The 27,871-nt window shown below is 36.8% G+C and overlaps 1 protein-coding gene across 2 annotated transcripts; it reads right to left on the reverse strand.

The window, feature by feature from the left end:
• Positions 1–91: 91 nt before the first annotated feature.
• On the reverse strand, positions 92–27,625 carry LOC116515806 (cytochrome c oxidase assembly protein COX16 homolog, mitochondrial). Of its 2 annotated transcripts, XM_032228057.1 has the most exons (5): positions 27,516–27,625; positions 14,736–14,813; positions 5,250–5,312; positions 2,717–2,763; positions 620–705 (listed from the first exon to the last, which is right to left on the reverse strand). In XM_032228057.1, the coding sequence occupies exons 1-4, from the start codon at positions 27,573–27,575 to the stop codon at positions 2,725–2,727; spliced, it is 240 nt and encodes a 79-aa protein (XP_032083948.1). In that variant the 5' UTR covers positions 27,576–27,625; the 3' UTR covers positions 620–705; positions 2,717–2,724. The 2 variants fall into 2 exon arrangements, with proteins under 2 accessions (XP_032083940.1, XP_032083948.1); XM_032228049.1 differs by lacking the exon at positions 2,717–2,763 and having other exon boundaries at positions 92–705; positions 27,516–27,623.
• Between the last annotated feature and the right edge of the window lie 246 nt (positions 27,626–27,871).

Raw genomic sequence — 27,871 nt, forward strand, 5'->3', positions numbered from 1 at the left:
GCTGGTCCTTTGCTGTTTCCAGAATGGCCCTGTGGCCGGATCAGGCTCCTGGGCCTTGATTCTCCTGGGACAGATGAACAAGCAGAATGAGAAGAATTGAGCATCATTCAATTTATCTTTAGAGACTCTCATGAACAAAGTATGTTAGGAAAAGTTACATCAATGTCAGTTCCCCAAGAAACCATATTTTGATTACATACTGTATATTAAGTAAAGTTGCATACAAAAGTTAGGATGAATTGCAAATATAAATGGATATGGATGGAACAGATTTTTGTCCTAATAACACAAATCTAATAAAAAGGTAAGTGTCTGAAATTAAATTACTGGGACACAACTTACCTTTATATTTTGCCTTTCAAGTCATTAAGAACATAAAAACTCATGTTCTTAGCTATATTTATTTCACTGGTGTAGCAATATCTATTGCCACGGCAAAGTTCAAAATATTTATTTATAAGGCTTCTATTTGGCCATGCCAAACACAGCCATATACTTAACAGCTGATTCTATTCATTCACCCATCTTATTCATCTTACAGGAGGAAGAAAACAGTTCAAGGGCGCCACTAGTTAATCAGTGAGGTTGTTGGCTTTTAGGCAAAATTTACTGCTATTGCCTCTTCTCTCGATCAGACCCAGTCTCTTCCCATGGACGGGGCCCTCTAACGTTCTTCCAGTCATCAAATGAGGTTTCTTTAATTTTCTATGGAAAAAGAAAAGAAGAAGAGAAGTCATAACATAGAACATAGAAATATTGTTTATTTGCTTATTTCTGCAATATGTATGCTATTAAATGGGAAGTGTTCACAGAACATACTAAAAGCATCATTAATTAATTGACTTAACTCTGTTTGCTGGCATCACACAACATACTGAACCATGAACTGCAAAGGCTCTTACTGGCTGATTGTGAGACAATCATAACAATAACAATGCATAACAATTATTTTGTTAAATAATAAGTTGAATAATAATAATATGTTTAACATAATGTTGAATAATAGTAATTTCTGAATGGAAAGATTATGGTATAAATGGGCTGTGGTAGTCCCAGAGGTTATCAGCACACTGAGTGCCATACCAAAAAATCTTGGACAGCACTTAGAAAATCAGCACATTGGTAAAAAAATTCCCTCTGTCAATTATAAAAGGCCATACTGCATGCATCTGCACATATGTTATGCCAATACATTATGACAACCTAGGTTCTTGGGAAGAACTTGATGCAGATGAACATCAATGTCATGAAAAGAACTGACAGCTGATGTGTATATGATAATACCGTGTTTCCCTGAAAATAAGACAGGGTCTTACTTTCTTTCGACCCCCAAAATAAGAGCTTGGCCTTATTTTCAGGGAGGTCTTATTATTTTTGAGGTGCAGGAGGTGGCGAGCGTGGTCACATCATGGCTGCTGCTGTGCTGCAATATTTTGGGGGAGGGCTTATTTTCAGGGGAGGGTTTATTTTAGCACATGCACTCAAATATCCAATTGGGCTTATTATCCAGGGAGATCTTATTTTTGAGGAAAGAGGGTAATACGTGCAAATAGGGGAAGAATGATAGTGACAACACAAAGCAAAGATAGTGTCAGGGTTCCAAATAGCATCCAAAAGTAAATCAGAGTCCAAAGCAAAGTATTGCTCAAAGTTCCAATTTATTAAGAGAGCCATGTTGGCACATCTGGAAAAACCTGAATTTGAAAGCTTCCCGGTTTTCCACATCTAGTTGAAAGTTCAAGGTCTTGCCCCCACATCCACAAGTCCATCACATGGTCCAATGTTCCACTGCCATGGTGGCAGTTCCACCCAACCTGTTCCAGGCAGGTGCAGAGGTGCAAAGACAAAGGATGACCTTGGCTTTCTAGAAAGAATTTTGTTATGACTAAATCGCATGTAACTCCTACAATCCCCCCTCCCATTTTCCACAATAGAAAATGCATAGTAGAATAATAGAAAGTGTGTCAGGCCAAAGATCCAAAAGAAAAGATGGCTGCAGGCCTGACAGATAGTAACAATAATAATAGGTGTCTTGGATGCAATACCAAAACATCTGGATCATCACTTGAACCCCGTCGGCATTGATAAATTCACCATTAGTCATTAGCGAAAGTCAGCTTTACTTGAAACAGCTTACATCAGTGTGACAATTATTTTAATATTATTAAACAGCAACATCTCCCTATCCCAGATCCTTGGGAAGGACTTGATAGGTGGACAAATGCAGTCTAAACATTTGGCTGAGTATGAAACCAACTATAATCTAAAGTAACAATCAGCTAGTTTATGGGGATGTGTGAGTATTGCAGTATGCAAACTCAACTATGACTATAAAAGATTGCAGAGATAAATAGCAAGGCAATATTCTAATAATGAACTCAAATAAAAGCATACTTCAGCATAATCACTTTTTTCTCTGTAGCTAAAGTAAAAAAATTGGGACTCCTGGGTTAAATGGATATGGTCGGAATCATTAATTTCCATCTGGCTCTTTTCAGCCCTCTTCGCTATGCTCCTTCTAGGGAAGGTGAAGATTACATAGAAAGCAAAAAGCAATACCCCTCCCCTTGTTCTAAGAAGCATTTTGCATTCTAAAGTAGTTCTAAACACCTTTTATCTAAAATAGTGTGTTTTGTGGAGTGGAAAAGGAAGGGAACGTGTGAAAACAATCTCTTCTGAACATGATCCATCAGTCTAAAACGAATTATTTCTTTACCTCTCAGATCAAGAAAATGAAATTCCCAGCTCAAATCTAGGTAATCCCTAATAAATGGAAAATAAGAGACTGTTGAGTGATTTATTATCTAAATTCATCACCACTGAAAAGTGCAAGATTTTCTAAAATACAAATGACAATATAATAGATTGCAGTTCAACTCAGAGTAGCATCTCATTTTATTAGAATCAGGGGTGGGCAGCACGTATAACTTTAGTTAACAAAAATGATGCAACTGATTCATTCAGGATTATGAAAGAAAGTTGAAACAGTCTGTGGTGCTTTGAAATAGGCAATAAAACAATATTTTTAAACTCAGGGAGAGTGAAATGGGAATGTTTGGTTGTACATTATCAGCTAGAAATTCCCTTGTGTCTGGATACTGAAAATTGACAAATTAGAACCAACACTCCCAGCTTTCAGATTATATCATTATGTTCCAAATTAGAACATTATGTTATTGTTGCATCATTATTATCCTTCAAGTATCTGAAGTGCAATCTGATTTAGACAGGGCACCTTGCCAGGCCTGCGTGTTTCAATACAAATATTACTTCCATACTGCTTTCCTATCTCCATAACTATTGGAAAAATTAGAGGTTTCTGTGTCTATGTGCTTATGCACACATATACAGAGAGAGAGACAGAAAAAGCATTTAATTTATATGCGTTTCCCACATAGTGTTTGATAGATTAAAAACATTTTTATTATGTTTTTCACAGATACAAAATGGATTACAGCATTAAAATAAAGTATGTCAATAAAATTCAATTCCATAACACTTCACCAAACTACAGATCTAGTCAACATTGTCTGAGGTCTAAAGTAGAGAATCATTAGCATATCTAAAATTAGGAGAGTTGAGATGGGAACAGATTCTCACTCTATTCTTCCCTCTTTGGTCATTTGACTGACTATCTTGGGTTTATTTTTGATATTATGATTATTTTTGGGTTTAGACACTGATAAGTTTTGGTTTTCTTTCTATTGATGTGATATTCTGCCCAGCACAACATTTGAAGTTGGACTGATTACTGTAAAACAGATACATTTATGTAAAGCCAGAGCTTGTTTCTGTCCATTCCAATTCATGATCTTTAAGGGAAGTGACCTTCAATTCCCATTTCCCCTCCTCCACCCAGCAGCCTAGACAATGAAATAAGTGTATCAGCTAGAATCAGCTTTTTCATACTGAAAAGCTATGAAATTTTACTGGGCAGAAAGAGGTGTCTGAGATGTTCTTTTAGTTTCTATAGAGGATCAGATTAAAAATTTATGATAGTGAATATTCCATCTTTGTCTGTCACCATCACCTTCTGTCTAAAAGCTAGGAGAGATATACTTCATAGGTCAAATGAAAGTGCGTATACCATTTAATCCATTGTAATCCTGTTTTACTATTGTTTCCCTTGCTTCCCGTCTTATCAATGAGGATATTTGTTTTACATTATTTTCATTAAAATGAATTAAGAAGCAGGATTCTTTTGCTGATTGTGTAATGAGTAGTACTGAATTAATTCATCTGAAGAATGTAAAAAAAGTACTATTTTTGAGTTTTAGTTTTATAATTAGCAATAGCACTTAGATTTATATATCGCTTTACAGCCCTCTCTAAATGGTTTACAGAGTCAGCATATTGCTCCCAACAATCTGGGTCCTCATTTTACCGACCTCGAAAAGATGGAATGCTAAGTCAACCTTGAGCCAGTGAGAATTTAACTGCTGGCAGTCGGCAGAATTAGCCTGCAATGCTGCATTTTAACCACTGCACCACCACAGCTCTTTACCCGGAGCATTTTACTGCTCCTATTGGTTGGATTATATAAAATTTAATTTGGAATAGCATTAATGCCCATTTAAATAATATGTGAATCCATTTGATTTGGGGTTCTAAAATCTGGTATACATTTTAAAGCTGAGCACCAAATGAGGCTAGAATTGTACAGCAAGTCCAAGGAGCTGACAGATTAACAGTCTGTATCACTAAAGAATAATGCTTATTTGCAATTAGCCACATGGATCCTATCTTAAAGCTGGCAAATGCAACACAACAATACATGCACATTCTAATTGGAGCCAAGGTGGCGCAGTGGTTAAATGCAGCACTGCAGGCTACTTCAGCTGACTGCAGTTCAGCAGTTCGGCTGTTCAAATCCCACCAGGCTCAAGGTTGACTCAGCCTTCCATCCTTCCGAGGTGGGTAAAATGAGGACCCGGATTGTTGTTGGGGGCAATATGCTGACTCTGTAAACCGCTTAGAGAGGGCTGAAAGCCCTATGAAGCGGTATATAAGTCTAACTATTGCTATTGCTATTGGATCTGCAGTTTTTCTTAATAGTAAAACTGCATTTGCAGTACTGTATGAACATGAAAAATGGGGGTTGCATCCTACAAAGCTTTGAATTTTCAAAGCAATATGTTTTTTCTGGGTCTCTATGAATCAAAGTTAAAGTTCATTTAATTTTAGACACGGCTAGAATTCATATTATAACCAAATAGCCACATAATAAAGCAAATATACCAATATCATACCTCATATTCTTCTTCCAGTGTCACCTTACGCTTTTTGAGCTTCTTTTCCAATTCTGGATCCATCTGATTAATAAAATATAACAATTAAACACTTCTAATTAGAAAGAAAACGTTACCTATGAAGGACTGTAATTTCCCTGCACCTTCAAATATAGGCAATTCTCTTTATAGAGAAAAGGAAAAGGAATTCTTACGTAGTTCATTCTCAGATAATCAAAATTCCAATAGGCTCTATCATAGTAGGTTTGGCCAATAATTTATACTTAGCATGAAAACCTTAATTATTTCAAGTAAGAAGAAGAAAGATAAGCTATATCATTATAAGCATTTTATTGATAATCTTTCATATCAATTTCTATTCATAAAATGGAAAGCTGAAATAAATCTCAAAGGAAGTTCAGGTTTATTTATTTTCATAGGTAAGAATGTTCCCTGAACCTTGGTTTAGACCAAAGCAATCACAAAATAAATAGCTCCAGATTGCAGAAGCCTCATTAAAATTCAATGTCTCAAGACTGATTATATTTACAAAACTCATTATCCAAGATTTTTTCCCCCATGCTGGAATTTTAGTAAGTTGAAGAGAAATTCAACTGCCAGAAGTTAACGGTGGCATATATTAAGACATTGGGCTCTCAGAAAAATACTGAATTGATTGAATACCTGCTGTAATGCTTTTAAAGTGATAAGACGTTCTAGAACTATGGGGAAACAGACTAATAAGGCATAGAATCAATAGCGAAGTATTTGAGATTGAATGCAAAGTGATGATCAGTACAAAGAACATACATGGGAGTGCTTTTGTCATACACATACATATAATGTTTGAATACAGAAAACGCGTTCTCCCTCTTTTCAGTTTGCAATTCTGAGAGTAGCCTATAGTGCAATTTATTTTTTTAAACTAATTAATCTATTTCTTACATTTTATTCATTCTGGTGTAGCCAAGATGGGCCCCATAAAATATTTAAGTCTGCCCCAATGTATTATTTCAGCTACATTATCAGAAAGGTCACTTGTTCAAACAATAACTAGAACAGAAAGACATGCTCATGTCACCTGTTATCATAATACACCCTCAAGCACATATTTCATGTTGAGTTAGCCAGTGCTATCTTCGGATGGATTTTAGCTGTGCTATTATGACAGGCTGTTAGAAAAAGAGAAGGGAAGGGACAAGAATTCCCCCCCCCCCCTCACTAAATATCTATATAAAATATAAATGTGGTGACTATTACCAACACTGTGTGAACAAAGATGTGGAGCTACAGTAAATTCTGAAATGAGCTCTCCTAATGGTATATAGCTGGAGAAAGCTGAGGAGCTAATTCTTGATTTGAGGCAAGTTTAAAACTGGAAGACCAATGAGAAGCATAAAGCATAAAACTGGAAAACCCACAGAAAAGCAAGCTTGGCTTTAAAACAAATTAGCTTACTTTATAGGACATAAACACTCAATCTAATCAGCCACAATAGTTTTCAAGTGCAGAAGCTGGATGCTTGGGAATTTTTAGCCTTGTTGATAAACTTCCATGAAGCAGTCAATTAGCTACTATTGCAGAAGAGCAATAGGTTAAATGGATTCTTTGGAGCCAATATGGTGTAATGGTAAAAAAAGAGATTAAATTCCACTTGTTGTTAGCATCATGGAGTGACCTAGGACAAGTCAACCTCTCTCAGGCTAATTTATCTCATAGAATTGTTATAGTGTTATTTTGAGTGTAATTCTATTTTTATTGTTTGTATAAATATTTTTATGGTTTTATCATTTTTAATTTTATAAGCAGTCCAGAGTTGCCATTAGGCAAGATGGGCAGCAAATGAATCTAATAGACAGACAGACAGACAGAAAGTCAGACAGACAAGAAAACCTTGTCTGAATGGTTAAATCACAAACAAATGAGAAAGCCTTATGAATGGTTAAATCACAATGGCTCTGATACTTAAGATTTATTTCCTCTTTCTGGTTATAGCCAAGATTCCAAAATGCAGGCACATAAGCCTTAGGTAATATAAGAGGAAGAAAGCAGACAATTAACATGGTCCAAATCTATTTAAAAATCAGTCTTGTACAAGGCAAAAAATACTGCAATGAAAAGTTATTGAAGAACAAGATGCAAATGGTAAAAAAATGAGATAGGTATGTAAAAAGATAAGTGTGTGTGTGTGTGTGTGTGTGTGTATGTATGTATGTATGTATGTATGTATATACAAACACACTGTTCCATGTATGTGCAACAGAAGAAAAAGTATGAAATTCATAAAGTTGCACTCTAATAAGCAAAAGGCTAAACAAGACTAAACTATGAAAAGAAGAAAGAGAAATGAAGGTGTGGCTGACACCAAGAAGTGGTTAAAGAAAGTAGTCCTAGACTTACAACCATTCAAAGTTACGGCCCTGAAAAAACTGATTTATGACCATTTTTCATAGTTATGACCATTGCAGCATCCCCATGGTTATGTGATTAAAATTCAGATGCTTGGCAACTGACTTGTATTTATGACGGTTGTAATCCCCTGGGGTCGTGTGATCACCTTTTGTGACCTTCTGAGAAGCAAAGTCAATGGGGAAGCCAGATTCACTTTAACAGTTGCAGTGATTCACTTAACCACTGTGTGGCAAGCAACAGGGAGAAAACAGAACTATTTAACTCATTTTTTGCATCTGTCTTCACACAAAGAGATAAAACAGTCCAACCTATCCAAAACAGCACCACAAAGGTCAGATTAGGAACCCAAGTTGAAATAGGGAAGAAAATGATAAGTGAGCACATGTCCAGTGACGTGCAGTGAGGTTTATGGCTGGTGAGGCACTGAAACAGGGGTTTCAAAAATTTTTTACACTTGTGGACTTCAACTCCCAGAATTCCACAGCCAGGCATGCTCAGTTCCGATTTAAAGCAACAGCATTTGTTTTTCTCCTTTGCGAAAAAGTTTTCCATCATTCTTTTTCTTCTTCCTCTCCCTCCCTCCCACCTCTCTCCAACAGACACACAGAGAAGTTGTTCCTCTCTCACTCACTCACTCTCAAACAAACACAAACAGAGAAGTTGGATTGGATATATTTTCCAATGGCTTGAAAGCAGCTCCTCTGCCATATCCCCCCATTCCCCTGCTGCCTTCCGATCCGAGCCTTTGATTGCAGGTGGAGCCACGTTGCCTTTTCAAACTTGTAATCAGTGAAACTGGGCTTATATACTTTTATCCAGGGGTATGTTTGTGTGTGTGTGTGTGTGTGTGTGTGTGTAAAGGCAATGTAGCTCTGCATGCAATCACATACCTTTTCCAGCTGTTTCAGAGGGGATTTCAACTCTGCTCTTGCCTGCCATCATGAAAAGAAAAAAAATGTAAAAGGAAAAAGACAAGAGCTGAAGGCTGAGCTAGTTGCTGACAGAGTCACCATGTGGATGACTCTGCTTAACTGCTTAAAAAGCCTCTAAAAAAACGCCCTCTATAGGAAACAGGAGAATGACGTGCCTCATTACGTCAGGAATTTTTCGGCTTTTAACCCTTGCTTAGCTCTGTTCGAGTGAACATAAAGTCAGACTAGATGAGTCACCTCGTTCTCCCGCCTCCTCCTGTAGTTTTTTAGAGGCTTTTTTAAACAGTTAAGCACTAAGCAGAGTCATCCACTGACTCTGGCAGCAACTAGCTCAGCCTTTTTCCTTTTACATTTTGTTTTCTTTTCATGATGACAGTAGTGAGGCTCTGCCTCCCCTGCCTGCACGTCCCTGCACCTGTCTACCCTAGATGAGTTTCAATCACCAGGACCAGATGGATTACACCCCAGTATTCTGAAGGAACTGGCAGACGAGATCTCAGAACCACTGAACTATATCTTTCAGAGATCCTGGAGCATCGGGGAACTGCCAGAGGACTGGAAAGAGCTGATGTGGTTCCCATCTTCAAAAAAGGGGGAAAAAATAGATCCAGGAAACTACAGACCTATCAGCCGGACCTCAATACCAGGAAAGATTCTGGAAAAGATAATCAAGCAATGAATTAACGAATACCTAGAAGTAAACAAAGTAATAGCCAAAAGCCAACATGGGTTTGTCAAAAACAGATCATGCCAGACTAATCTTATTGCATTCTTTGACAAAGTGACAAAATTAGTGGACCAGAGGAATGCCATCGATATAATTTACTTGGACTTCAGCAAGGCATTTGATAAAATAGACCATAGCTTACTACTAGATAAAGTAGAAGAATGTAGGTTAGACAGCCTCACCACCAAATGGATTCGTAACTGGCTGACCAACCATACTCAAGGTGTAGTAAATGGAACTGCAGCTACAAGGAGGGAAGTATGCAGTGGAGTACCCCAAGGCTCTGTTTTGGGCCCAGTACTCTTCAACATCTTCATCAATGATTTGGATGAGGGAATAAATGGGGAACTTGTCAAATTTGCAGATGACACAAAGCTGGCAGGAATAGCCAACACTCCAGAAGATAGGCTTAAGATACTGAAGGATCTTGACAAACTTGAACATTGGGCACTATCTAATAAAATGAAATTCATTGGTGAAAAGAGTAAGGTTACACATTTAGGCAAGAAAAAGAAAATCCACAGGTACAGTATAGGTGGTATCTTTCTCAATAGTAGTAACTGTGAGAGAGATCTTGGAGTCCTAGTGGACAACCATTTAAATATGAGCCAGCAGTGTGCAGCAGCTGCCAAAAAAACCAACACAGTTCTAGGCTGCATAAATAGAGGGATAGAATCAAGATCACATGAAGTGTTAATATCACTTTATAACGCCTTGGTAAGGCCACACTTGGAATACTGCATTCAGTTTTGGTCTCCATGATGTAGAAAAGATGTGGAGACTCTAGAAAGAGTGCAGAGAAGAGCAACAAAGATGATTAGGGGACTGGAGACTAAAACATATGAAGAACGGTTGCAGGAATTGGGTACGTCTAGTTTAATGAAAAGAAGGACTAGGGGAGACATGATAGCAGTGTTCCAATATTTCAGGGGTTGCCACAAAGAAGAGGGAGTCAAACTATTCTCCTAGGCACCTGAGGGTAGAACAAGAAGCAATGGGTGGAAACTAATCAAGGGGAGAAGCAACTTAGAACTAAAAAGAAATTTCCTGACAGTTAGAACAATAAATCAGTGGAACAGCTTCCCTGCAGAAGTTGTGAATGCCCCAATACTGGAAGTCTTTAAGAAGTTGTTGGATAGCCATTTGTCTGAAATGATATAGGGTTTCCTGCCTAGGCAGGGGATTGGACTAGAAGACCTCCAAGGTCCCTTCCAACTCTGCTATTGTATTGTATTGTAAATGGGCCAAAACTCATTTAACAAATGTCTCACAGCAGCAGAAATTTTGGGCTCAATTGTGGTTGTAAGTCAAGGACTACCTGGATCTCTGATAGAAAAATATTCTAAAAGCCTGTTCAAGGCAATCACTACCTTTAATGAGACCATCTGAAGAACTACAAGATACATACAAGCTTGTGAATTCTAAAGAACTCTTTGTCAAATAGTTAATTAAATGATATGCTCTCCTGAATGAACTTCCTTAAAATGTAAAAATGGTCTCTGGTTCAGAAGAAATAAAAAATCATATTGAGACCATTTATTTACCACCTCTCCAATTAAAATTGTGTCAAAAAGACTTGATTCAACTTGACTTGAATGCCTATCTTGGTATATAAGCGCTTCTTTTGGAACTGTAACTGAATAGCTGGCTGACTCATCCTGAATATAATGGAAGAATAAGGGGCAAGGGAATAAGAAAAGTAAGACACCTATGTTTAAAATATTAAAACACAATTCCTGAAGGTGCCTTTGTAAAGCCTGTTTAATATGCTGTACCTGTACTTTTACAAACCACTTAAATAACCTGAAGTGCAAGATTTGAAACAAAACGCCCTTGAGGCTTGGGTGCGAAAGTGGAAATGTTTTATATTGCAATGCTTCAAAACTTTCCTTCTTCAAAAAGAATATTCTTGTCTGAAAATTTAACTTTGAATATGCAAACATGGGCTCGCATCTAATACTGTGTCTTTATAGACAGAACTTTTAGGTCATCACGATTTCTTCTTTGAATGTGTTAAGAATTGACTTTTGTTTTTAAGTTTGATTAAAATTAGTTTATTCTATAACTTACTTTTCTTTCTATGTGGTCCTTTGGAACTCCAAATTTAAAAAAAATCTGACTATATTGAAATGACGCATTCCCAAAGATATTCCTCTTTGTGACTGTCCAGAGATACATTACAATCAAATTCTATTACCTACCAAATAGATATTACCTACCTGCACAGTAGTAATTAGTTTCAAAATGGTGCCTCTCTGAAAGCAACTAGGAAATCTAATTTATGTAGGGTATAAATAAATTATGGAATTTAACCCAGTCTTTTGATTTATATATGAACTGAAATATTCTTGACGGTTTCATTAAAGGCATTAGATCTTTCTTTTTTTAAATTAACAAACATGTAAAATACACACATACAAAAATTAAACGTACACATTTATACAATACAATGCGAACAGGAACTTCCTGTTTTTTATATTAGCAATCATCAATCGATATCGCTCACCTTATATTATTTCCCCTTCTATTGTATTTCATTTAGATTTCACCATTCTTAACCCTCTTATTTTACTCATAACTATTATTTTGAGTGTTGTTATATTCTTTCATTGATTTTTGTTTCTTTCCTCCATCCACCTATACCATTTATCCCATATCTGATAGAATTCTGATTCTTCCTTTCTCCTGTATTTCTTTAGTTAGTTTATCCATTTTGGCACAGTCCATAATCTTTCTTATTATTTCATCTTCATTTGAGTTGAGTTGAGTTGAGTTTATTTGATTTCTATGCCACCCAATCCTGAAGGACTCCGGGCGACTTACAGAATAAAAGAAATTAAAAATAAACAGAGACTTAAAAAAATGGGAGACACGAAGTTAAAAAGAAAGACAGCAAACACCCAATCAGAATGCCTGCCGGAAAAGCCAGGTTTTAATGGCTTTGCGAAAGGCCATGAGAGTGGGGAGGGCCCGGATCTCCGGGGGCAGCTCATTCCATATGGCCGGAGCAGCAACAGAGAAGGCCCTACTCCTCGGCGTCGCCAGCCGGCATTGTCCTGCTGAAGGCACCCGGAGAAGGTCCATCCTGTGAGATCTTATTGGTCTAAGGGAGGTATTTGGGATTAATTTGTTTTTCCATTTCTGGGCAAAGGCAATCCTTGCCGCTGTAAGTATATGTAGTATTAAATACTGGATTTCTTTTTTGTATTTCACCGACATAATTCCTAATAAAAAAACTTCAGGTTTCCATTCTATTTTAACCCCTGTTATTGCCTCCAGCCAATTTTTGACCCTTTTCCAAATTTATTTTGCCTCCTCACAGGTCCACCATAAATGATAATATGTTCCGTGTATTGATTCGCATTTCCAGCATTTTGGGGAGGTATTTGTTGAAATTTTAGCTAACCTTGATGGTGCCAGGTGCCATCTGTAAAACATTAGATCTTTCATGCAATTGATTGATTTCTCCTTGATGGTTTAAGGATAATAAAACCAGGGCTCAGTTTAAGTTTTGTTAAATACCAGCTAAAATAGCTTCTGTAGTGACATCTAGTAAACTTTTACAACAGGGGAAGTCTGTAAATTAAGTATTTACCTTGTGCTTTTCAAACCAAAGTGCTTTATAAATATTTAAGTTTAAATCACTTCTAAAGCCCCTATAACAGGGGTCCCTAACTCCTGGGCTGTGGCCCACTATTGGGCCATCAGCCCTTTGAAACTGGGCTGCAAAGCAACGAGCAAGTGTGTCTTCCCATTTGTGCAAGCCAGCGGGAGAGCTTGTGCGTACACTTCCATGTGTGTGAGTGGCAGCCATTTGACAGTCCTGGAAGATAAAGACCTATCTTAGATAATGAGAGCTTGAAATTCTGAAAGGGTGCTTAGCCTCCGAACATGTCAGAAGCTATGAAGGGCAGAGAAAGGCCATCACCATGTCTCTTTCAAGGAGACAGCAGTAGTAATCAAGCTATCCTAGACCTGGAACTATATAAGAACAGCCTCCAGGCCTTTGCTCTTCCATGAGAAGCAACGCTGCAACTTCTATTGCTATTTCTGCTTGCCCTGCATTCACAACTTGGCTTGACATTCATGCAATTCCCTGCTGCCAAAAGCTTTGTCTGTCATGAGTACCTTTATTTTGTCATGGTATCTTCCCATCCCATGTGGTCCAACAGAGAAGGACCATTTCAGGGTCCCTTTTCTGAAACAATATCACCAAGAGGTATGTTCTTTCTCAACAGCAGCCCCTTCCTTTTGGAATGATCTCCCCTCAACCTCCCCACACATGGTTGACTCCAACCTTGCAGATGTTTGGAAAGGCCATTAAGACTTTGCTGTTTACCTTGGTCAGGATAAATATAGTTGCCAATTGGTGAACTTTAATGTATTTTAGTCCTCATCAACAATTAATTGCTTCAGCTTTCCTGTATTGGTGTGTGTTACTTTTCTTTTGCATTTTTGTTTAATGATTTTGTATACTGCCCTGGATCACATTAACCAATAAAGAAATAAAGCAACAAACAAACAGTTTTATCACCACTTTTACCTTTCCCCTGCTAGTAGAATGCTGACAATTTATTTCAACTGTTCTATTAATTGCTCTTGGGAAGTTTATAACATGGAACTAAAGTCTTTCAGATTTTATTCTCATAGCTTTCTGTTTTGCACTGGCTGGCACAGGGATTGAATTTCCTTGAATATAATGGCAGAAAACTGTCTGTAAATGTAAAAAAATAAAATAGATGTAGACTCTCATAACCTGTCTTGTGGGCAAAAATAAGGATGCAAATTGATTGATTGATTGATTGAATGAATGAACAAATCCATTGTTGTCAATATACTGTTTTCTTGGGCTTTGAAAATGGGCAAGAAAAATACAATAGAAAGGACTTGTGTGGGATGAGAATTTCAAAATTTCAGCTATATGTTGGAAAGTAAATTCTGTCCTTCCCTTTAAAAGTTGGCTAATATTCTTGAATGGGGACTGGAGACTAAAACATATGAAGAACAGTTGCAGGAACTGGGTATGTCTAGTTTAATAGAAAGAAGGACTAGGGGAGACATGATAGCAGTGTTCCAATATCTCAGGGGTTGCCACAAAGAAGAGGGAGTCAAACTATTATCCAAGGTACCTAAGGGTAGAACAAGAAGCAATGGGTAGAATCTAATCAAGGAGAGAAGCAACTTAGAACTGAGGAGAAATTTCCTGACAGTTAGAACAATTAATCAATGGAACAGCTTCCCTGCAGAAGTTGTGAATGCCCCAACACTGGAAGTCTTTAAGAAGATGTTGGATAGCCACTTGTCTGGAACGGTATACGTTTTCCTGCCTAGGTAGGGGGTTGGACTAAAAGACCTCTAAGGTCCCTTCCATCTCTGCTACTGTATTGTATTGTATTATTGAATCTTATATCCTACAAGGAGAAGAATTCTGCTTACCTTGCCACGAATCTTTTGAATATCATATCGAATCTGTGCAAATTCACGGAGCCCAAATGACCCACCAACTATTAATATCTAAAATATTAAAATAAAGGAAAAATAATCAGGATAGGAAAAGAGAGAACAGCCCAAGTATAAGATTATGAAGAACTGTCAGCCCAACATGCTGATTTTTCTTGCTAAATTATGGTAAAAGGACTTCAATAATAATATTGGATATCGTTTATCGTTTAGCATCCTCAATGCAAGGACTGCAGTTTTCTAGTATCCCTATTTTTCTGTATCTCATTTGCCTGGAACTTTAAATTCAGCAATGTCTAGCTTGTAACAGCTGAAGTAACAGTGATCGCTAGATGAATTCAGACACGAAGGTAAACAAAGATCCAGTTATGTTCCTGGAACTTTTCAAAAAATTAGGCTCCTACATATATGGTGGCTCTTTGGGTTCAAAAAAGTCATGCTGTTGTGCAGTTCATCTATGGACACAGAGATGACTCTACAGTCCCATAGCAGAAGCGCACAGTTGAAGACGAATTGCACATGAGAAACTTATGATGGTGGAATCACATGGCACAATTCTCTCAGAAGAAGAGACCTTAGTCCAGTGGCGTGGGGGACCGTTATGTCTGGAAACCTCTCTTGCTGCAGTGAATGACTAGAATGCTTATATGTGGTGGTCCTATTATATAGTTAAATAAATTTCTGCTTCACCTACATTTTCATCAATTCATTTATAGGTTTAAATCACTAAGATTTAGGAACAGGAATAATAAAACAAGAGATATTGGCATGAAGAAAATAAAATGACCTTTTAGAATGAGATGCCATTAAAAATGCCTTCAAGTTTTAAAATGTAATTATGCTCTGCTATGCGATTCCGACGCTTCCCTAATACTATTAAATCTTTAAAAAAATTAAACGTCAATTTTTAAAACTTTAAATAAAAAACCAAAGCAGAACTTCAAATCCAAACTGAATTTTGGCTGTTTACACAACCTATTTGTATCATTGTTGGAATCATTGCAAGAAGTACTTACTACACATATTTTTTAAGAAATGTTTTCCAAGTTTAAATTAGCAAAATAAGTGTTAATATTTTACATGCCAAACAAAATAACAAAAATTACATACAGAGTTATATTATATTTATTCTGCCTGTTGTAAAGTTATGAAAAAATATGTTACATCAGCAAAATGTTACATCCTTTCCATTTTACAAAATGTAATACCAATAATTCATACTAATGTATTTACACACACAGATTTGTCTATTAAGCCTTCAAGAATCCAACACAAGAAGACAAAAGAAAAAAAATATATAAACAGATGACTATAAACCAAAAGCACATTACATATGCATAGAATATGTGGTATAAGAGATGTAACAAATTTGACATTTGGGTAGAACAATAGTGACTTAACAACCCTACTCTAGTTAAAGATGCTGAGTGATTACCAGCAGCTGGGCTTTGTGCCAGAGCCAAAGGAGCTTTCCTGGACAAGGAGGAAGCCATGAGATTATACAATTACACACTTTTTGGAGGGACAGTCCTTTTAGAGAAGTCTAGCAAGTTCCAGAAGGATCTTGTCAAATGGAGCGTCAGGAGCCACAGAAAATAACAGCATGCTCAAAGCCTCAGGTGAATCCCATTTGCTGAACCTACTTTCTTTAGAGCATTTTGGTGAAATAAACAGGTTAAAACAATTTTGCAACCATTTTTGTGGTGGTGGTTAAATGACCGCCTATTTTGTAAAGAGACCACTGTGGCCATTAAGTGAATGAGGCAGTTGTTAAATAAATCAGTGGTTCACTATGGAGCTAGTTTTCTTGAAAACTGAAAGCAACTGCAGTTTTCAGGCAAAAATATTCATAAATATGGTCATATAACTGCAGGATGATGCAAACGACCAAGTTGCTGAGCTTCTAAAGCAGCGGTTCTCAACCTGTGGGTCGGGACCTCTTTGGGGTCGAACAACCCTTTCACAGGGGTCGCCTAAGACCATCGGAAATCACATATTTTCGAAAAAAATATGGAAAACATAAAATAATTTTATGGTTGGGGGTCACCACAACATGAGGAACTGTATTAAAAGGTTGCGGCATTAGGAAGGTTGGACCTAGCGTTCTAAAGTGTGGTCATGTGACTACATGGGGGGATGGGCAACCATTAGGACTTTGTATCCTTTAGATAGGTCTATGGAAACTTCAGTTACTAAGTGAATGGTAGCAAGTCAAGCAAGTACTAATTTTGGATAGGATATGCAGATTATGAGAGAATGAACAGTAGGTATACCAGAGAAATTAATAAAAATATATAAAGATGTATTTTTGAAACCATTGTTGAAAATGTGAAAAACATCAGGAGACATTTTATCATGCCATGGTGGAATTGTGCGGAAGCGAAGAAATTGGGATACAAATTCATATAACCATGCAAAAGGTTTAAAGATAAATATTGTGAAGAAACCATATTGGGACTTATGGACAATGGATTAGAAACGACTCATGGAAGATTAATTTTATAAATGGGAACTGCAGAAAGACCATTGTATGCTCAATGATGGAAGAATAATCAAATTCCCACAGTGGGGGAATGGATTGTGAAAATGTCAGAATTTGCTGAAATGGCAAAGCTGACCAATTTGATGTAAATGTTTCATGAACATTAGTAAATGTTTCATGAAATGACATTAATGTTTCCTTAACTGATTCTTAAAAACCTATTTCAATTTTCTTTCTGAAAAAAAAAGCATGTTATGCTACAGAAAGCATCTGGCAAACTATTAAAGTTGGTTATCACTCATCAATATACCAATTTGATACATTCAGTCACACCTCTGATTATCCAATCACTTGCTATTCAGCACAACTCCAAAAGTTGAATTCTTTGTTAATAAAATAGGCAGCAATTGCTCCATCTTTGCAACTTGCTCTATTAGACTCTCCTCTCTTACCAGATGGACTTAACACATCTGTATAGCAATAGCACTTATATAGTGCTTCATAGTGCTTTACAGCCCCTCTAAGCAGTCAGCATATTGCCCCCAACAATCTGGGTCCCCATTTTATCGATCTTCGAAGAATAGAAGGTTGAATCAACCTTGAGCCGGTCAAGATTGAACTTCTGGCAGTGGACAGAGTCAGCCTGCAATACTGCAGTTTAACCTCTGCGGCGCCACTGGTCTGCATCATTGACTCTGAAAGCCAAATCACAAAACTGCATTCATTTTACCTAAATCTCTAAATTTATGTTCACTGCTGGTAGCATAGATTGTCTACTGGAGAGAAGGAAAAAGGCAACAAATTTTAAGGAACAAATATTTTATTTTCAAGTCTCTTGTGTAAGACTTCTGCTTCTCAAGCCCATAAACCATGAGCTGAATAGAATTACTACTTAAAACCTAAAACTAGCAAAAATCCAAAATTCAAATGTACTTCATCTCTCTCTCTGTCTTTTTTTCTCTCTCTCTCTCAAAGGCCATCCAATTCAACCACAACAACAAAAATCTGAATTTTGTCTGAATTTCAGGCAACAACACTGCCTGTTCTTGGATAGGTTCGGAAAATGTTCACTGCTTTCCCTTAAAAATGGTAATCACTCATACAATATAGCAAGTCTTCTTATGTACAAGTGTGTTTTTATGATTGACAAAAGCATTGCAACTTAATTGACATTTGGCTGTAATAGCTAGTCTTTACCCATTAGTCTGTTAAATCAAAAGTTGTCTTTATTCATTACAAAACTGCAGAACTGGAAAAGTCAAGTGAAATACTATATCCCTCCCCTTTACTCAATAAGAAATGAAAAGGCATGGGATATTTCAATTTTGAAAAAAAATTACAATCTGTGTAGTCTACCGTTACTATATGGTTCCAATCTGACATCTGGAAACTGCAGCCCTTCATTTTTTCACTAGGCAAGTAAGTATAAGAGGCAATTTTGGCATAGAAATATTATTCAGCTTCTTTCTTAAAGAAAAATATATTATAATGTCTCTTGAATTTCTTATGTTTCAGACTAAGGCAATTTTATTTATCCTGCACTAGGGAACATATACCAACTAAAATATGTTTGCCCAAAATAAATTATTCTGCACTTTAGCAACATATGATAACATTTAAAAAAATGTAACACTTCATAGTTTGTCACTTTTTCTGCTGAATGAAAATGGTTAACTGGAAACAGATTTAGTAATTCAACCAATGAAAAATGAATTAAAGTGACTGCATACCCACAAAAAATATATCATTATTAGCTTCCTTATTTAACTGATTTTACACATGCTGCCTTGCATAACAATGATAATGAAACAGCCTTGCACAATCTGGGTCTTATATGATCCATATTGAATACTATATTTCATTGCTGACCCTCAATTTTGATTCTCAGTTCAACACAAGGTGCTTTAGCATGGATTAATAAAAGAGATTTTGTTGATAGTCATGGATTTTCTTGAAAATTTGCATGAGGATTATTTATCTGGAAATATAGGATAGCTACATATATTGCAAATGTTCTCCTTGGAATTTTCTTTTTGTCTGATAATTAGATGCATAACACTTAGTTTAAAGATCACCTGCCACTTTTTGTTGATCTGGCATGGAGTGATCCTGAAGATAAGAATACATAGCATTGCAAACATCAACCATACAAGTTCTGTTTGGTGGTGGGGGTAATTATGGTACCAGTTCAGAAATTGATGCTGGAAATAATAACATGCTATTACCATGTCTAAGAAGGACAAATAATGGCTTATATATTCTAAAATAACTGGCATTATGAGCACCATGAAGCCACAGCTCTCACATCATTGACCTGTATTAAACATATAAGGCAGAAGTTACTTTTTAAAAACTTTTTAAAGTCAACTTCATGTTATTCAAAATTCCATGTCATATTACAAAGTTTGCAGTTCGCAGACCACATTTTCTCTTGATAAACTACTAAGGTAAGCAGCCAGGTAGTAAATCATTGATGTTAAACAGGTAAAGGCATGTGACTAGGCATGTTCTTTTTTTTAAAAAAGAAAAAATATTTATTTTCCTAGAAATGATTTATTTTCCTAATATTTCTTGACTGTAAAAGAAATGGCTCATCCGATGTAGTTTATATTGCTAAAAACAAACATAAATTACACTTAATGTTACTCATAGGCACACAAACAGCTGTACCTCTGTGCAGAACTGGAGTTTGATCAATTCAAGTTGAGCTGCTGGGTCAATTCAGTAAGAGAGGCTTCTGCACAAGTGTCGACATCTATGTCTAAGAACCACCCTTATCAGCTCAAAATAGTGTAGCCGCTTTGTAAGAACTATCTTTTCAAGTGCTATGCAGCGTTGCTTCAATCTAAGTTTTGATCAAAGTGAAAGACTTCATTGAAAATGTGTACATAACTCTTGACCTTCGCACATGTTTGGGATACAGTTTGCAATAATACATTATTGATTCTAGATAAACTGCTCATTCTGTGGCATCTTTTATGTGAGGAGACAACTGCAACTTTAACACTCTCACCCATCTTGGAGAAACATAATAGACACTGTATGTTTGCACAAAGCACCCCACCGAGCAAAAGACAACGTGAAGAGAAACAAGTAGCAGCTCTGGGCAAGGAAATGTATAAAAGCATAACAGTCTTGTTAGGTCAAGCCAAAGGACCATCCAGTCCACAGTGTAATGATGACAATCTGAATGTTTTTGGGAAGCTCACAAGTCTGGAATGGAGAAAAATAACTCCCTCCCCTTGTTACCTCTGAGTAACTTACTTTTAAGATTTTCACTTATGATTCAAAAGGGTGAAAATAGAAATCGATATATTAATAGTTACTCAAAACCTCCATGAGTTTGTCTAGTCCCATTCAAATTGGCTAACAATAGCGCAACTGTTGGCAGCAAAATTCCACAATTTAACTATGTTCTGGATATTAAAAAATATTTCTGTAAGCTGTGTGTCTCCCTATATTTCAATGGATAACCTCAAGTTTTAACATGGTGAGAAGAAATTTCTTTTTACCTGATCTATGCCATTCATGATGATTTTACATTTCTCTATCGTGTCTCCATTTACATTCCTTTGATCCAAGCTATAGAATTGTCTTTACTGTTGTCCTTCCTTATGGCAGAACAGCTTCAATTCCCAAATACACTTTTGTACCTCTTCTAGCTCAATAATGCCATTCTTAAAGGTCTGTGGAGATACTCATGTCATGGTTGTCCCAAAGGTGCTTTTTCAAGAGGCAACTGGACTTTGGGATGTCCTTCTTAAACCATGTTTGTAAATATTGTATCTAGTACTCCAAATAGTGTGTCACATTTATGTAAAGGGATTATTAAATTGTTAATTCTATTTCCTATTCCCTTTCTCATGATTCCAAACATGGAATTATAAACGTTTTCACAGCAATTGAACACTGGGTTATTTTCACTCACATTTCCTTTCCTTTCCATTACTAGTTCAGATTCCATTCTTACACCGGTGAAGTTTGGATCAGACTGGAGACAAATTGATGCTTTAAAAAAATATTGTTTTATTTAAATTGGATTTTTTTATTTAAATTGGATTTTTTTAATTTAAATTGGATTTTTTACTTAAATTGGATTTTTTTATTTTTTTAATCAAATTTATTTTAATAAAATGCTTTTGGAGCAAAAATCTCTTAAGATAGTTTTCTATTTACGATACAGTAAAAGTTTAGTTTATTCAGCATGAAATGGAGCTTAGTTATGTGGCATGAAGCTGTATATTCTGCAATATTAGGACTGTCGGTGAGTCAACAACGGGTGAGAGGAGGAACTGCTGGGGGACAGAGATGACAGCTGCCCTGTAAATATTATGATCTGAATCGAGTTGATTTAAGTCAAGCTTTTTTACTAGTGATTTATATCATGATTTAAACTGACTTGATTTAAATCATATTCACACTGGTTTGGTTTGTCATTTCCCTTTGCCAAGATGCATCAAAGTAACTTATTTATGTTGGATTTTGTTTGATATTTTGAAGCCCGTTCAGTCACTTTGGAGAGATTCTTTTTGAACTCTTTCACAATCTCTTTTTGATTTTACCACTTCAGATTGACACCGTGATCAAAAATGGCCACCTCATCACTCATTCGTACAGGCACTGCTTGGCAGTGAGATGTAAAGCATATATATTTAATAATAATAATAAAATTATCCACAAAGAAGCCTACTATACATAACTCAACAGGGTGTAAATTGCTCATTTATTTCTACCCTTTGTGTTCTGATTATTAACCAAGTTGCCAATCTCTGAGATCGCCTGTATTTTTATATGACAGCTGAATTTTCTGATAATGACCTTTGATAAAGACTTTACAATCTATTTTATTCTATATCTATTGGGTGTTGCTTTTCTGCTTGCTTATAGACACTATCTGTTCCAACATCTTGTTGAAGTTATAGCAAACGGTATAATGCTCTACTAGTTTATATGCTTTTGTTTCTATACATTTTGGGCTTGTTCCAACGATATGTCAGAGCCTCAATCAAAAGCTCTAGTCCTCGCACCTTCACCTTATCCATACGTTAATGCTATTTAGCACTACCTGTTTAACTGCCTTTGCTTAAACAGCAGTTTTAAGAGAGGCATCTTGATTGCTCCATATTCATCAACAATCCAACAAATTTGGCGTCCAGTACTGCCTGACTAGTTTTTTTTCTACATCACTGTTTAACACATGAATAAACATCACTTACCCTTCCTTTGCATGGATGTTTAACTCATAAGTTTGCTTCACTGACATTTATAAAGGAGTGTCAACAGTTTGTCACTATGGTTGTGATGCTTCAACAGCTGGGAATTCCTTGTGGCTGGAGAGTACGTGCACTCTCAACCTCTTTCAGTACAACCTTTTCAGCATGGAAATAAATGTACAAGATAAAATACACAAGGAGGTTCATGGTGGGGGGGCGGAGATTCCTTAAGCAAGATTAACACATGTAGTTCAAAATTGGTGAGGGAATACAGAAGGCATTTTGCAAATCTAATTTTAACAAGGCAAGATGTATTCCATAGTGCAAACATGAGTAAATGGTTCTTTGAACCACACTGTAGTCATTTTGAATTAGAGGCTTGGCCAGTTCAGAATGAACACCGTTGGAACTGTCTGACAAGCAACTCTGTTGTGGAGAGTCAAAAACAACTTCCCCTCAAAGTTTCTCCAAAGAAGGACACACTGCATTATTTGATAGATTTTATGCATCGCACCTCCTCCCTGAACTCAAGGTATCATATGTGCCATTCCACCTATCATTTCCAATGCTGTGAAGTAGATTGGGCTGAGAGGAGGTGATTGGTCCAAGGTTATTCAATGTGCTTTCATGGCTGAGGGTAAAAATGAACTTGGATTTCACCAGTCCTAGTCCAACACCTAATCAGCACACTACACTGGCTCAATTTTTTTTCTAATTTGTGTCCATGTTACAATAAAATATGTATTTCACTTCTTTTTCATAATTAAAGAAAATATGGCAAATGACAAAGAACCAACAAATCTAAAGAACAAAACAGATTGGGAGGTGGTAAATCTACATGCCAATGCCAAGAAAAGAGACTTATCAGAGTCTGAAAATTATCACACAATATTCTTAATTTCAGGTGAAAGCAAACTACTGATTGGGATTATTGAACACAGATCACAGCACAATGCCAGATGTTAAAGATTGTTTTAGAAATAGCAGAGGAACACAACACAATACTACTGATGTGTATTAAATAATTGAGAAAGCCAAAGGATACCAAAAAGAAGTCAGTGTGTGCTTCACTGATTATAGAAGGCTTTGGTTGCATTGATTATACCAAGCTGTGGAATGTGCTGGACATATGGAAATTTCAAAACATGACAAAAGAGACTAGTTCGGGGTTGGAGACTGTACACTTCCCTTATTTATTCAATTTGTATATGGAATATATATTGAGGGAAGTTGGATTGAAAAAAGATGACCATATGTATACCACTGAAAGATGTGAAAAACCAGTTTGGGGACAATCCTCCTGGAGAAAATCTATCTAAGGAATACCAACTTGATTACACTGGACAAGAAGTAATAGATAGAAACTAATCAAGGATACCAAGAACTAGGAAAATTTTCGTTAGTTAGAACAATCAATCAGTCAGTTTGCCTTCAGAGGTTGTGGGTGCTCCAACACTGGAGATTTTTAAGAAGAGATTGGACAATCACATGTCTGAAATGCTTTAGGGTTTCCTACCTGAGCAGGGGGTTGGACTAGAAGACCTCCAAGGTCCCTTCCAACTTTGTTATTCTGTTAAAATATTTTAGAATAACAGATACAACCAATTTCGTTGTATTTGAGTACAATGACAATAAAGATTATACTTATATCAGCCAGGAACAAAAGAATAATATAATATTGAGGCATTAGCTCAGAAGTAAATGCTGCAACTCTTTCCATTAGGCACTCACTTGGTTACTGAAATGAACTACAGCAAAGCTAGTTAATTATAACCCTCACAAACATAATAGTAGGAGTGATGAGAATCACAAAGCAAAACACTGGTTAATGGTGAGAGTATTTGACTAAGAGCAGTGAGTCGTGACAGAATATGCTGAATTCACCATTTTCATTGCAAAATGCAAAGTTTGTGTTAAGTAGCTCTTTAAGTGGTCTCTATTTTTCTTCCTTTTGCATAAGCACATCTTTAAGGTAATAATATTTCATTTTGGGATACGTCCTATGATCAAAATATAAACTGAACCAGCAACTTGTTCATTAAATGAGGTGGTTGCTAAGTGAAACTGTGTCTGGGTTTATAATCTGATTTGTGGGAGAGAAAATGGCTGAGTCATGAAGAGGAGTCAAACAGGGAATTAGTCTGGAATCCATCTGTGGGCATGAGAGGGCAAAGTGTGACCCCCACTGAATGCTGTTGAACCTTATCTAGTCTTACCTACTGGCAATAAACAGCTAATTGAACTTTTCAAGTATGGATCTGCTTATACAGGCTTGATATTACTGTAGTTTTTGGGGGGGTTGTAAACCTACAAAGGTCATAAATGCAAAAACTAATCAGAAACTTACTTTTTAATCACTGCCGTAAATGTGAAAGGTCACTTTATGTGACAGTTGCTAAATGAGGACTACCTCATTTACATTGTCCTGTAATTGCAGGACAATGCTGTTCTGGAAGGGACAGAAAACAGCAAGGTTTTCAAGCTTTATCTACCTATTGCCACCTGTGTGTCTGCTCAACATCTTTTTCTTATAATCAGTAATATAATCTTTTTTATCTTTATAATCAGTAAAATTGGATGGACACAAAATTCAGGCCCAGGAATAGACATGGGGAACAATTTACCATTCAGGTCAGATTCTTTTTTTAAATTTGTTTCGTAAACCAGCTCTTTTAAACACCATTAAAAATAAACTTATTTGTCCAATTATATAATTTTATCTTGATGAACAATTTGTTATAGCAGTGTCAGAAAACTTGCCATCCCTGTGCAGTAAGCAAAAGTCACATAGGGTGAGTCACCAGGTGCTGCAACCCTGATCAGAAATTGACTGTAATATTTCTTTTATTGCATTTTACAAACTGGAGCACCATCTACTGTATTTGAGAGCCAAGTGCACTATAAGCTATAAAAAGGAAATGTATAGTTAGTTTTCTCTTTGAAATCAAGTGTGGGGCTTATTATAAAAAAGGAAATGGCAAGGAAATATGAAAACCCAAAAAGGAGAGAAAGCTCTTACAAGAGGACCAAGATATGTCCACTTAAGGATCAGTGAAAAGTGATTCCATGTAAACTAACTTAAGGAGTTAGTTAAGGCAGGATGTAAGTAACAAAAATACATGCCATAAATTTTGTTCTTTTGAATTTCCTCAGAATAGCAACTGGCTGTGAGGAAGAAAATAAAGGAATTGTACTCTCGAGTTGTAGGGTGAATTCTTCCAGAACTCAGAAGCAATCTAATACTTCCAGTATTCTAGGTTCAGTGAGAACATACAATTACAATTTAGTTTTATTGTGTATGCAATAAAGTTTTACCCAGTTTCCTTCACACACACACCCCCACCAACATCCCGAAGCCTCATCATCATTTTGGATGGGTCTACCCATTGTTCCTTTTTCTCCCTTAAAATCTAATTATATTATTCAAGCTAAATCCCATTAATTTTTATAATTGTTGTGTGTTCTTTTTACAAATTCTAAATATTATTTTAAAGAGACACCTTTGGGCCAATTTGCTTTTTAAATAGAACAGTTACAATTTGGTGTGCCCCAGAGGACCTAGAATTTGCTAGAGTGACTCAAAGATACAGTATTTAAGGTGTGACTGTTTTTCTCAATTAGAGATTTTCTTCTCCTTTTTGCTTTTAGCCTTTCTCTTCTAATGGCGGGAAGGAAAAGAAGGCAGTGGCAGCATATATCAACTCCTAACAAAGACTGATGCAAAAAAATGCAATTTTATAATAAAAAGAGAGAGCATTCTTAAAATATTAAAGTTTCCAAAACAACAGGAAGTTTCATGATGATGGCAAAATGTGTGTGGTGATCTTACATGCAAGGAGTGAAGTTTGCAATGTGAAATTGTAGTACATATTTATCTCCTTATAGATATCAGTAGATAGGTCTCTAGTGAATTGGATGAGAAAGTGGCATTCAAAGGGTTCACTGAAGAAGTAAATTTTGTTTGAAATTGTAAAGGAGAATAGGTACTATTCTCAGCCACTACACAAAACAAGTTATTGTACATGGTGGGTTTCAGGCTTAGACTGGACAATTAAACCTGTGGAATGTGGAAGCAAAGATTTTCCCTGTGACATTCTATAGCAGTGAAAATTGGACTTTAAAGAAGGATTGAGAGACCCTTTTTTCATTCTTTATGTTTCTGTATTTATCCTACCTTTATTATTTTTATAAATAACTCAAAGCAGACTATACTTTTTCCTATTTTCCCCATAACAACCCTGTGAAGTATGCTGGGTTGAGAATGACAGAAAAAAAACTGACAAACAAATGCACCTTTTAAAAAAATCAAGCCAGAGTTCTCACTTGAGACACAAATTACTAGGCCAAAGTTATCATATTTTGAGCACATTATGTGAAGACTTAGCTGCCTCAGGGAAAGATGGAAGGATAGTCAAGGACTCAAATTGTAGTAGCAATGCATGTACTGACAGAAGATCTGAAAGACAAGGTTAGGGACAGCTCATTGTGGAGTAAAGCTAAAATATATGATTACTACAAAGAATCAACACTGACTTCATGGCACTTAAAGGGTTAATTTATACAAGTATTCCACAACACTGCTGTTGTCCAATATTTAGTATCCTCATCCAGATAGTCAAGTGAATAATGGGACATGTAGTCCAATCCCTCTGGACAGCTGTGGATTGAGAAACGCTGAAGGACTACTGGCATAAGCCATCCATACCTATACGAAGGAAAGGACACAATGCAAATAATGACATCCTGCTCAGAATGAGGAATATTTCCAATGTTTCCCCTTCCAAGTGGCAAACGCACGCCCCCTTTCTCAGACTGACAAGAGTGGCTTCCAACGACGAGCGAGCCTCGAAGAAAAAGGTGAGCCTTCAATAGGATTTTAGCCAATAGAATTTCTCACTTGTTCGTCCCAAAGAATGCGTGGGGGCAGCCCTTGCGCCGCGACTCCCGAGAATACCGTCTCCTCTATGGTATGCTCACCTACAAAGTGCAACCACTTACTAGCTCCCCCTCCCCTTCCAAGTACCAAATTAGCTGCCCTTCGTCCTATCACCGACCGCTCACCATCATCGGGAGTCCATACTGTAGCGATTTGCTCTTCCTCAGCCCTTGCATCCAGGCCATGGCTAACTGTGTAGCCTCGGAGGGAGATCATCCTTTTACCGGTGCCGCGATCCAGCAGAAATTTCATTCCCCTGGATTCAGGGGCCGGAAGCAACAAGGTTCCGCTTCTCGAAAGGGCGCGCAGGCGAAAGGCTGAATGCGGAACGAGCCTGCAGTGGAGGAGTGAAACTTGCCGAAGAGAGATCTCGTGAAGGCTCCCTGGGGAGTCTAATCACAGAACAGTTCTGCCACTGTTTGATGTAAAGCAAAGCAATACTAGGCCATAAAGTTTCGCCAACGAAACATCCGTTCTTCAG

This window comes from Thamnophis elegans, chromosome 1 (assembly GCF_009769535.1).
Source record: "Thamnophis elegans isolate rThaEle1 chromosome 1, rThaEle1.pri, whole genome shotgun sequence".
Lineage (NCBI taxonomy): Eukaryota > Metazoa > Chordata > Lepidosauria > Squamata > Colubridae > Thamnophis > Thamnophis elegans.

Excerpts from the sequence above, each read along its gene's own strand:
- LOC116515806 (XM_032228049.1), bottom strand. The coding sequence starts at position 27,575 with ATGGCCTGGATGCAAGGGCTGAGGAAGAGCAAATCGCTACAGTATGGA. Across the intron at positions 5,313-14,735 it reads TTCAAAAGATTCGTGGCAAG|ATGGATCCAGAATTGGAAAA; the intron begins GTAAGCAGAATT and ends TTTATTAATCAG. Across the intron at positions 706-5,249 it reads CACTGGAAGAAGAATATGAG|AAAATTAAAGAAACCTCATT; the intron begins GTATGATATTGG and ends CTTTTTCCATAG.